General features: G+C 47.9%; 1 protein-coding gene across 3 annotated transcripts in view; it reads left to right on the forward strand.

Annotated features, from left to right (window-relative positions):
* The window catches only part of RHBDD1 (rhomboid domain containing 1), a 440,372-nt gene extending 431,653 nt beyond the window's left edge, over positions 1-8,719 (forward strand). For all 3 annotated transcript variants that reach the window (XM_078665925.1, XM_078665926.1, XM_078665927.1), the window contains exon 7: positions 7,768-8,719. In XM_078665925.1, the coding sequence (XP_078522051.1) occupies positions 7,768-7,874 (107 nt within the window). In that variant the 3' untranslated portion in view covers positions 7,875-8,719. The remainder of the gene's footprint in view (positions 1-7,767) is intronic.
* The last annotated feature ends 3,913 nt before the right edge of the window (positions 8,720-12,632 follow it).

Raw genomic sequence — 12,632 nt, forward strand, 5'->3', positions numbered from 1 at the left:
GAAGGGAAACGAGAGGATCATAGACCGAGGAGTCAGTACAAAAAACTGATTCTCTTAAGAATTGCTTAGCAGCACATTTTCCGAAAATGCCAATAAGGCTGCCCAAAGATTGAAATAAATAACAGGGCAGACAGAAGGGGCAGTGGAACACTGCTCCCTGGAAAAATTGCTAGGTACCACAAGCAATTCAATAGACCCTCAGCACAACGAGAGGGGGAGTGTAGTGAGCTACTATGCTCGCTGGGTGGCCCACTAATAAGCCTATTAGTAGGACCTGGGTGGCCAATGCACACTCACATTCCCTTGTGTACAGCATTGAGGGAGAAGATCCAAAAAACCTCTCTTTTCTTTCTTATGCTAGTGGGCTCTTTTCCAGGGACTGCTCGCACTTTTTCCAGAATGGACCACTTGACGTCAGATTCATCATGGTTACTGTCCAGCCAATGTTGGACCAATGGGACACCAATCCTTCTGGTTCGAATTTTCGATTTGTGCTCTCCAATTCTCGTTCTACACTCACGACCCGTCTTGCCAACGTATATGAGCCCACATGGGCAAAAGATGATATATATTATGTTGGATGAGCGACAGTTGCTCAATTCGCACAGGGCGACAGTTCGGTCATTGACCTCAAGATGTTGCCCCACAATAGCATTTGGGCAGGCTTGGCAGGTACCGCACCGATGGTTGCCTCATACAGGGGCAGTACAGGGAAACAGACATTGCTTTGGAATCCAGGGAGCTGCATGTTAGCTGCTCCCTGAATCTCAAAGCAATGTCGGCTCCCGCAGGAGGCGGGGAGTCGGCAGGGAACCCGGGGGCCTTCAGGGTCCACCCGCTGTCCCAGGGGTGAGTAGGTGCTCTGGAGGCACCCACATTAAATGGGCAGGCCCCAGGGGATGGGGTCACCGGGGCCCAATTCTGCCTAGGGAGGGGGACCACGCAGCCCCACCCCCATCTTTAAAAGGCCGGGCCCCCGGGAATGAGGTCCCTGGAGCAAAATTCAGCTCAGGGAGGGGGACGCGCAGCCCCCATCCCCTATTTAAAAAAGGGAAATGGCCAGGCTCCAGGGCATGGGGTCCCTGGGGCACAAATCGGCAGAGGAGGGGGCCATGGTCCCCCTTTAGGGAAATTAAGACTTTTTAAATGAAAGGCTGGGCCCTGGGAGATGGTGCCCCGAGGCCAAAATCAGTCCGAGAGAGGGGCCGCACAGCCCACCTCCCTCATTAAAAAAAAATTAAAATAAAAAAGGGGCAGGCCCCAGGGGGTGGGGTCCCCAGTTCTGAAAATGGCCAGGGAGGGCGACTGCTCAGCCCTCCTCCTATAAAATAAAAAAAGAATATAAAAAAAAGAAAAGGTCGGGTCCCGGGGTCCCCAGGGCCAAAATCAGCCTGGGGAGGGGCGTCGCACAGCCCCTGTGACCGATTGAAAAAAGGCCTGGCCCCGGGGATTGGGTGCTATGGCCTGAAAATTGCCCAGGGAACGAGGCCACTCAGCCCCCTTGCCTTAAAATGAATTTGAAAAATGAAAACACTCCTTTGACATGTCGCCAGAGGCCATGTCCCCTTTACCACCACTCTGCAAATGCACCTCCTGGTGCAGGGGTGGTCCCCTTAGATTCTGAGGCTCCTTGGGTTCCAGGAACCCCTTCTGTCACCTCCAGTAAGTCCCAGACAGCGGGATTGCTGAGAGGACATGGTGGACATGCCCCCTTTCTCCACCACTCTGCAAATGCCCCCAAGGACGTCCTTGAGGGCCAACTACTCCTCCCTTCCCCTCCAGTAAGTCCCACACACTGTAATTGCTAAGAGATCTTTAGAGGCCACACCCCTTTACGCCACTACTTTTCAATCATGGCTCATGGTGGACTATTGTTTGGGGGATGAAGTCCACTTTACTCTTGAGGGACCATGGGGGCTAAGAAGCCCTCCTGGTACCTCCTGTAAGTCACAGTGGGATTCCTGAGAGGTGGTCAGAGGCCCAGCCTCCTTTCTCCACCACCCTCCAAATGAGACTACTAGTTAAAAAAAACATAGAAATTCACTGAAAAAAACAAAGGTTACAGGGACGTTATAGTTAGGAAATGCAATTTGAAAAAACCTTACAAATGTACAGAAAAAATAAAAGGTTCAAAGACGTTTTAGTTAGGCTTAGGTGTCACTTGCACAAAACCAGAGAAATTCTGCCATTATAGTTAGTGAGCTAACTACAACTCGCGCCCCCTTAATGCACTGCTTATGACCTCACATATTACATCACTCATGACATGGTCAGTGACATCACTGATGACATCTCAAATGATATCACTGATGACATCATCCACAGAATCTCTGACGCATCCACTCACTCCCCCGTATAACCTTTAATACCCCCACTCCAACTACCACACTACCATTCTCTAACCCATTTTCACACACATACCAGTACTTACGCAGCCACTCACTGATTCATAGATTACCACACACATCCACTCACACTCACTCACTAATACAGCCACTGATATATCCAAGTATACATCCACACAGCCACTCACACACTGAGCCAGTCACCCATAGAGCTACTCACATACCTACTCACTCACCCATACAGTCAATCACACATCCATTTACTCATCCGTACAGTTACACACACTTACGTACTCATACAGATACTAACAGATACTCATTCACCTATACAGCCACTGACACAGGCACACACTCACCCATAGATCTATTCTTACATTCACTCACTCATATACCCCATCATGCACCTAACTGCCTTTCATATACCCAGTTACCCATATACCACTGACACATGCACTCACTCAACGACACAGCCATACACACACTCAATCACCCATACAGCCCCACACACACTAACTCACTAACCCACACATAAGCTCATCCACATGCAGCACTTTCTGACAACTCAATCTCCTGAAGAAAGTGAAATATTCTGTCCCATCACTGGACTTCAAAACTGCAGTCCACGCCTTGTTATTAGCAAGACTGGACTATGAAAGCGTGACGTTAGCTTGTCTACTAAAATCGAGCATGGCACCCATCAAAGCAATGATCAACACCATCATGAGACTTGTGACAAGGACAAGACGGTTCAACCACATCACACCATCACTAAAGTCCATCTGCTGGCTCCCTTTAGAAGCAAGGATCTAGTAAAAGATAGCTTGTATGACCCATAAAGTTCTGCACCACTCCTTTCATGGTGCAAATTCCTTTTTGGTAGAACCCCCAAAATTAAAGAAAAAGAAAACATATGCTTGCACTTTCTCCGGATAGGATTCCAGGATATGGAAGTCTCTCCCACCGAAGATCAGGGCCAACGCATCAACAAACACATTTAACAAACCAGATTCATAACGTAAAGCATATAGGTTAGCCTGTTTTCAGGCCCACTGACACCTTGGATGTATTGTGTGTATTTGAAGCATGTGTTCTTGGAAACTATGCGCACCCATTCCTTTTGCTGATCACATTCCTTCCCACTGAATGGTCTTCCCGAGTCGATTTCCCACCTGGTCTGTTGGGCTGTAAACCTTCCATTTACCATAGACAAAGTGGTACAGTAAATTCAGGAGATGTGGGTAGGGGCCTTGCCGGGCCCGCTGACCACAGGTAATGTATCAACCATGTTAATGTGGAGTAGGCCATGATTTCCACCTGTGACAGGCTGTCTTCCCCGACCAAGCCTTCTAGGGCGTGAACTCTGCCTTCGGCTTAACGGTCTTCAACCATTTCAAGCCCATCTGCAGTCCCCCCCGCATCATGCATTCCATTATTAATCCTCCTCCAGGAGTGGACAAGCCCACTACAGGCAAAGCGGGTGCATATAGCAGACAGTGCAGCATCTTCCTTATCTTGGGATATGGTTACCTGTTTTTTTTGCATTTCAAACTTGTGCAAAAACCATATCTTCTGTCTTAACACCATCAGTGCGGCGCATTTTCCCGCTGTGCGCTGCACTTTTTAAAAAACCCGCGGTTCATGACGAGCTCAGCTCGTCATGTGCGTACGGGAGGTGTACCTCATGACGAGCTGAGCTCCACATGAGCGTCGAAGGGGTTAAAAATACACTTTGTAACATGGTCACATTTGATGGCAGTACTTAAAAGGAATTTCACTGTTGTTTTCTGATTCCTTTTTAGGTTCGCCTGTCGAAAGCTGCGCAAGCAGCGTTTCGCGCAGGCGAAAGCTTTTGTTAGAGTGTGTGAGTGTAGTACCGCCCCTCTGTTCCATTGGTTAGCTCCATAAATGGAGGCTAGCCATTGGAACAGAGATCTGTCCGTCAAAGCCGGAGCAGATTCGTGGGCGTTCCTGAGACTTTTAGGCTTTTGCCTACGTCATGCGGCTGTGGGCGGTGCTTTTTTTTGTGGGGGGGAGGTTTGTTTTGCTCATTGCAGGCCAACCGCCACCGGAAGAAGTCCAGGTGAGTGCTTGAGTCCGCTGTCCGTGCCGTTCCCGCCCCCTCCCGCTGTCCGTGCTGTTCCCGCCCCCCTCCCACGGTCTGTGCCGTTCCCGCCCCCCCTCCCGCTGTCCGTGCCGTTCCCGCTTTTATTTACACATGCTTCTCCCCCATTAATTAGCACACAGGGAAGCAACACGCTCCCTTAGCGTACGAGTTAGTAATGCAAATATTGACCTTGTTCTGTTGTAGACTGGTGTTTGTTTTGACCTGTGACCGACTGATTCCCTCATGTCCTGTGCATTGAGCGTTTTTTAATTGCTCCTCCTGAATTACCGCCAGCTCCGACAGCTCCGAGCCCCCTCCCTCCCCATTTCAGCTGATTGCAATCACACAACAGAGCCGCTGCCAGCCCCAGCAAGCTGCCTGCCTCCCCAGCCCAGGGAGGGGCGTCACTGAGCCTCCTGCGGCCCCTTCGGTCCTCCGCCTCGAAGCCCCTGTGGCCCCCCAGTGTGTCTCCTCACCCTGCTCCAGAGCTCTCTTCTGCACAAAGTACCTCGGTGCCAGCCAGCCGGGAGGAGGGGGAGGCTGGATCCGGGTCCACGCGGACGGCGAGGGATCTCCGTGCACCATGTTTGCTGCCTGCCTGCTGCTCGCCGCTCTGCTGCTGCACGCCCGGATGGAAGGTAGGCACGGGGGCGCCTTGCTTTTCAAAGACGCCGCCTGTAAAAGTAACCTTTCACGTTCACCTAGCGTCGCCCTAGTCACTCCTTGACCCCGCCAGCCCCCGCCCCGGGTGGGGAGTCTCCGACTGCCCTCAGAAGAGGGCACTCCTGGGCCCTAGGGAGCCCCTCTCGTACTTCACTTGTCCTTTGTCGAGTCTCTCCTCAGCTCCTGACTTGCCCTTTGCGGTCCTTCATACCTTATTGCTGCCCTGCAGCCCTTCTCCTGCCCTCTCATTAAGTCCCTCATTCGGCCCATTCAAGGGGCTCCTCCAGGTCCTTTCCACGCCCTCTGAGGTCCCTCATACTAGCCCCACTGTCCTCTGATAGGATCCCTCGCGTGTTCACGCCCTGCGTTGAGGTCCCTCTTGTCCTATGAGTTGAGGGCCATGCCTTACGTCCCTTGTCCTCAGGTGAGGGGACTTCTGCTCCGTCCCTGCCCTCTGAAGTCACAGGCGGGCCTCCTTCGCACCCCGGAGTCTCATGCCCTGTAATTCTGAGGGTCCTCTTGCTTTCAGGTCACTAGTGATCTCTCTACTTTATCACTCTGACCAGGTACGAGGTCCTCTCGGGTTCCCACCTGTCCTCTCTCGAGGCCCCTCATGAATAATTCATGTGAGTTCTGAGGTCCCTCGTGGCCACTCTCGTGTACTCTGAGGAAGTTCCTGGTGGGCCTCCTGCAGCTCATTGGTGGTGTCCCTCCAGTTTGTTTTCCTGCCTCTTAGAGTGGTACCGCTCGTGCCGCCCCCTGGCGGGGCCCCGGCCTCCGGTATCCGCGCTCTCTCGGATAAGAACTTCATTGCCCGGTGTTCGAATTTCTCCTGCCTCTCACGTGCATCTCCCTAGGGTGTCCTTTCGGGGGTCTGCCCCTACCCTCTGAGGGATAGTTAGATCACTCACAGACCCCCTGCTCTTATCACAGTCCCTTGCTCTCTTTTTACCTTCTCGGCCCCTTGGAGCCCCTCAGCTAATTCACCCATTCAGTGATGCTCTCCCTCTATTCCTCTTTCTGCTTTTCCTTGTAATGGTGCTGAGTTCCAGACATTTCAAAAGAAGAACTAGGGGCAGGCAAAGAAAACAAAACATCATGAGGGGTGGAGAGAGATTGGCAGACGTTCACCTGGTGCAGTTGAACACTGTATTATTTTTTAATTTACAGAAGAAAACTGATCTGGCTGTATAACAGTGGCTCCCAGGGGCCGCTGATGTGTAAATCCTAAAACTCCCGCTGTTTCCAAGAGGATCAATCTTTCCCATTTAGGGTCTCATGACGTCAGCTTTAAACGCTGCGTTAACACTATAATTGCCGACAATGTCAAGTGTTGTAATTACCAGTTGCAGCAGTTCTGTGCCAATATAAGGTTTGAATATCGAAATGGGGGAATAACTGCGGGGGATCTGAGGTCGCAGATTATTCCCCATTCTGAACAGTTTGCTCTAGATGAATGCTGCTTGCTTTTTATTGCTGAAATGCTCCCTGGGGAAAAGCCGGTGGTGCAAGCTGCTAATCCTAGTTAGTGGCCAGGCCTGCATTTCCCCAAAAGCTGTGACCTTGTTAGTACAGCGAACACTGCCCGAGAATCAGGGTTGGGAGGAAGGCTACAAGAAAGACTAAAACATATTTAATATCAGCCATTTTTCCTGGCCCAGCAGCAATGGTCCTCTCCGCGACCGTCTTTTGGGAAGGGCAACGGGCCTACTCTAGGGTCAGAAACAGACTAAGGAACTTTGGAAGTGTGTTTGTGTGGCTCTGGGTGTGTGTGTGTGTGGCTCTGGGTGGGTATGTGTGTGTGTGTGGCTCTGGATGGGTGGGTGTGTGTGTGGCTCTGGATGTGTGTGTGTGTGTGTGTGTGGCTCTGTGTGTGTGTGGCTCTGGGTGTGTGTGTGTGTGTGTGGCTCTGAGTGTGTGTGTGTGTGTGGCTCTGGGTGTGTGTGTGTGTGTGGCTCTGGGTGTGTGTGTGTGGCTCTGGGTGTGTGTGTGTGGCTCTGGGTGTGTGTGTGTGTGTGCGGCTCTGGGTGTGTGTGTGTGTGTGGCTCTGGGTGTGTGTGTGTGTGTGGCTCTGGGTGTGTGTGTGTGTGTGTGGCTGGCTCTGGGTGTGTGTGGCTGGCTCTGGGTGTGTGGCTGGCTTTGGGTGTGTGTGTGGCTCTGGGTGTGTGTGTGTGTGTGGTAGTAACTGCTGTCTGCTGAGCTCGTCCGTAGGGTACAATAGGTCTCACATTTGTGAGAGATTAAGCTAATGGCAATGTAAATGACAATGCCATTTATTTATCTGTTTTCAAAACCAACACATAAATACAAATTTTGTCATTTACAATGCCAATAGCTCTAACTTTTCCAAAGGCGAAACCATTGCATTGTAAATGCTTGTTAGAAGAAGCTGACCTTATCCCTCCTATATAAAGAAACACATTTGGTTAACTTATTGATAATGATAACTTTGTTGCTGAACCAGGCAGGCAAAATGCTAATGTTTAAAGTAATTAAACCGATCATTCACCGGAGGAATCAATAAATCTCCTTTTAGTGTACAGGGTTATGAAGTCTGCCATCTGCATTTTGAAAATAAATTATTTATTTTGAAATAAGATATTAACAATGATGTTTGTGGGCTGTTCTTAAAATATTGTTTATTTCAATTTACAGATCGGCCCAGAAATGAGAGACCGCCGTCTGAGTTTTGTCCGCCGCTAGATCCATTACCACCAGAGGAAACAAGAAGGCGCAGACTTCAAAGATTTGAGCGCCAGTGATATGCCAACGTTTATAAATAACTGCAAAAGTCTTCATTGTAGCCAGTTTGGTGGAAGCGTTATTATTTCAGGGAAATATTGTTCACCTGTACCAAGTAGCTTAAGTGCCAAATTGTCCGATTCTACCTTCTGGTATCATATGTCTGTTCTTTACATAATTGTCTATTTTCATGAACACGAGAGAGTCTGCTTGGGCGATAGCACAAGTACATGATGCCAAGTTGTAATATCATTCTGATCAACAGAGGTGTGTCACCTTTTCAAGGATGTTATTGGTCAATTGAAATATCATAAACAGTGCCCATAAATTTGAGATTTGAGCTTCCCAACAGATCACAAAAAAGCACATGAGGACAGATTATGAGTAATACAGTGAATGGGAGAACGAAATTACTATGATCAAATGCAATTATTCCTCTCCAGCTCAACACTATTTTGAGTTCCTAGGCCCAGGATAGGCATTAACCTGCAAAGACCGATGTTGCCTGACCATTTATTTAAACGTGTGTGCTATTTTTGTCCTGTTTTAAGCAGGAGAAATTATTGTATAGAAATAGAAGAGACACCAGTGTACATGTCAGCACCCGGTGTACTGATGATCACGCAGGGTTGTGTACCCGAAGTATCGGTCCTTAAATGGTGGCCAATTATAAATGGCCTCAGTAACACATGAGTACCAGTCTGAAGAATTCCTTTCAGTACAGACGAATTCTAGCAACTGCTGTTATCACAGATTGCAAACTAAAATCACGAGCAGGTAAAACAAAAAAGGTATTCGAGATTGGAAGGGAATAAATATTCCCATTTATTGGTCTTGCACTTAATAAATGCCAACATATTTAATAACTTTATTTCCTGATATTTTATATGTGAATGCTTTTATATAGACAGATTGGTGAGCTACTCTTGGATGTGAGAAGAAACTTGAAACTATCTCATATTTTCATATTCTATTTTCATAAAGACTAGTCTGAAATGTGTTGTGCTTATTATTTATCGAGGGTAATCGCAGTATGTACCATTTCACTTTTTGTGTACTCCCAAATGCTTTGTCATTGAAACAACACCGTTATTTTTGTTTTTACAGAAGACATTTCTAATTCTCAGTTGGGAGCTTATTTGTAAATAGTTATTTTTCAATTCGTAAAGCACATATTTTTAGAATGTTTCATAAGGTATAACTGTTTTTAATAATCCAAAAATATTTCCTGATTCGATAAAAACTATAAATTGCTGCATGCTGGAGACCTAGTTGCAATATGTAGACACTTCAATTTTAGACTTGTATTTGTCTTTTGTCTAGTACTTATTTCCAGGTTTTTTCACTTGATTAAGTTGACGAACTACAATTACCTAATCTAAATTAGCACTTGGCAGCCTTGCACGGATCAAGGGAAAATATGCATTGTATGAGACTTTAATGTGTGAACTCCCTGTACTGCTTCCTTTCTTCAGATTATTTTTGACCTCTATTTCCACTCGGTCACTGTTTAGGATTTCCTCTATCTGAATCAGAGCACTGCTGCTTTTCTCAGAATGAGAACCTCGCGAGCGCCACATTCAGTCATTTGAATCCTTGTATAGTTTCTCATAGAGAAAGCTCACAAGTAGGTCTTGGGAAACTGCACATTGTTGGCTAAATGCATTAGTGCAGTAGTAATGCATGCAGGTTTGTAAATGATGAGCAATTTGTGAAGAGTGTTTGCACCTATTGCCAAATCAAAAAAGTTTCAGTTTGAAAACATCTAGTTCGTTTTGTGGTGTTAACTTTCACAATTTATGGAGTCAGGTGTCAGGGGGCACTTGATCCCAGCCCAAACATTTTAAAAATAGCTACATTCGTGTTTTGTAGGGTGTTTTTTTAAGAAGTGAAACATTTTGTGAAGCTTGCCGGCCCCTGACACCTCTTCTCTCCTTCCATGGCGTCATTTAGGGAATGATGAAATGAAATGAAATATGATTTATAAAGCGCATGGCTGCCCGGGAGCGTCCCAGCGCTAAAGAACAAGGACAGTTGAGACGGGCTCTAGCCTTTACGCATCCTGGGGAAACAGAAACGTTTTAAGGAGTTTTCGGAATCTTAAGTAACTTGGTTCAGTGCGAAACCTAACAGGGAGGGCATTCCACAGGGTCGCCGTGTTAACCGAAAATCGACGTCCCCCCGTCCGAGCCTTCTTGACTCTTTGGACTATAGCCAAGTTTCCGAGGTCAGAGCGCAGAGACCTGGCAGCCCTATAAGGGCGGACCAGGCTCCCTAGGATAGGAGGTCCCTTATCCTGTAAGGATCTGTGAGCAATGCACAGGGACTTGAATTTGATCCTGTCCCGTATTGGCAGCCAGTGGAGAGCTTTAAGGGCCGGTTTATCCGACACTCTAAGGGAGGTACCGGTGAGCAGCCTGGCCGCCGAATTCTGAATGCGTTGAAGAGTGTTAATAGTCGATTCTGGGGCAGCTAGAAAAAGGGCGTTGTTATAATCTAGTCTAGACAAAATGAACCCTTAAACAAGTAGCTTCCTTGATTGGGGCGGTGGTAAGGGAAGGATCTTACGGGCTGACCGCAGTAAGCCCACGCAGGTGCCTGCAGTATTTTTTGCTTGTGTCCTAAAGGAGAGGTCCTGCTCAAGCCATACCCCAAGACATTTTAATTCGCACTTAGGGGTGGGGGGCACCCCCAGGCACGGAGGCCAGATGGATTTAGGGAGAAATGTTGTCTGCTGGCCTAAGAGCATAAGGTCAGTTTTTGCACCATTCAATTTGAGACGCGAACTGCTCATCCAAGAGTAAATTTCCGACAGGCAGCCGTAGAGCTTTTCTGTGCAGTCTTTCTCTTGGGAGAGCGAGACGACAAGTTGGGTGTCGTCTGCATAGGTTATTACTTTAATCCCAAAGGGAGTGACCACTTCCTCCAGTGGGGCCATATACACATTGAACAAGGTAGGGCTCAACGATGAGCCCTGTGGGACCCCACACTGGAGGGAGGTTAATTTGGAACATGCGCTGCCTTCCCAGACTTGGAAAGTTCTGTTCTTCAGGAAGGACGTGAACCACAACAGCGCTGTACCCGCTACTCCAAGATTAGATAAGCGCTGAATTAAGATCTTATGGTCCACCGTGTCAAAGGCCGCACTTAGATCCAGGAGGATCACCACCGCTGATCCTCCTGATCCAAGATGCACCTTGCTTCCTCAACCACCGCTATCATAGCGGACTCAGTCCCTTGGCCTGGGCGGAAACCCGTTTGAGAGGTGCGGAGTAGCCTATTGGTTTCCAAGAAGCGGGAAAGCTGTAGGTTAGCAATCTTCTCCGCGATCTTACTAAGGCCTGGTAACGATGAGATTGGTCGAAAATTAGCCATCTCCAAGGGATCGAGTTCTGGCTTTTTTAATAGTGCCTTTACAATGGCCTGTTTCCAACTAGGTGGAACAGAACCCTGTGAAAATGAGGCATTGATAAGGTCCGTAGCCAAGGGGGAGATGGTAGATGCCACGCGTTTCAGAATATACATAGGCGCAGGGTCATTGGGGGCTCCGCTCTTAATGGAGGACATAACTTTTTGGAAGTCTTCCCTCGCTATGCAATCAAAAGAGTCTAAAAGAGGGCCAGGAGTATGGGCCATGGATTCAGTCGGGTCAGATGTTTGAGCGCTTTGCGGCAGGGTTATTAGTATGTTTTGTATTTTATTTTCAAAGAATAATGCTAATTGGTTGCATCTGGCTTCCGACATACCCTGCAGCATCGGAGAGCTAGGAATTTTGAGAAGCTCCTTCACGATCTTAAATGTCTCCCTGGATGAATTAGAGGACGTTCTAATCTTTTCCTCAAAAAAGATGGCCTGGGCCGCTTTCCGAGATGATTTATAAGTTCTCATGGCTGCTCTATACTTGACTTTATTATGGGAGGACCGGTCTTTCCTCCACATGCGCTCCAATTTTTTACAGGTTTTCCTTAAATCTGAGTTCTTGGGAGTTCCATGGTGATTTAAAGGCCCTGCTCTTCTTTTCCATTTTTTTCCTGGGTACGACTAAGTCGAGGGCGTTATTCAGCCAGTTGGTGAAGTTGTTATCAGCTACCAAAGGGTCCGGATCAGAAAGGGGGGCAGTTTGCTCCAGTGTAAGGGTCCAGCTTTCAACAGAGAGCTTGGACCATACTCTCTCTAGGGTACGAGGCCCCTGTGCCCGTGAGCAGTCAATATTCGTTTGCCAGGCAAACGGGACCAGAAAATGATCAGACCAGGGTAGAGGCTGGGGGGGACCTGATTCCAACTGTAGAATGTTTGAAAATATAGGGTCGAGGAGATGTCCCTTGGTGTGCGTAGCGTCTTTATTCTTTAGGTGTAGCTCGAATGATTTTAACTCTAATTTAAGCTCTGTCGCCCCTTTGTCGGATAAGTCGTCAAAATGGAGGTTTAGGTCCCCTAGTAAGATGAAATTAGATGATACAGAGGCAAGAGCGATCGTAGTTTCCAGTAGGGATCCCACAAATTGTCCTGGACTGCCAGGAAGGCGATATATAAGAAGGCCAGATAAGATTTATTAGGGGTAATTTGTAGGTTAAAGTTAACGCTTTCGCAATCCGCAACACTGCCCTCAAGCAACCTGCATACAAACGTATCCCTGTACACTATGGCCAGCCCACCTCCCTTCCCCTGGGCTCTATTCTGGTACTGCATAAGGAATCCTTGTGGTAGCGCACTGACAATGTCTGCCTCTGAATTTGGGGACAACCATGTTTCTGTGAGAAATAATATGTCTAATTTGG

The sequence above is a fragment of the Lissotriton helveticus genome, chromosome 11 (assembly GCF_964261635.1).
Source record: "Lissotriton helveticus chromosome 11, aLisHel1.1, whole genome shotgun sequence".
Lineage (NCBI taxonomy): Eukaryota > Metazoa > Chordata > Amphibia > Caudata > Salamandridae > Lissotriton > Lissotriton helveticus.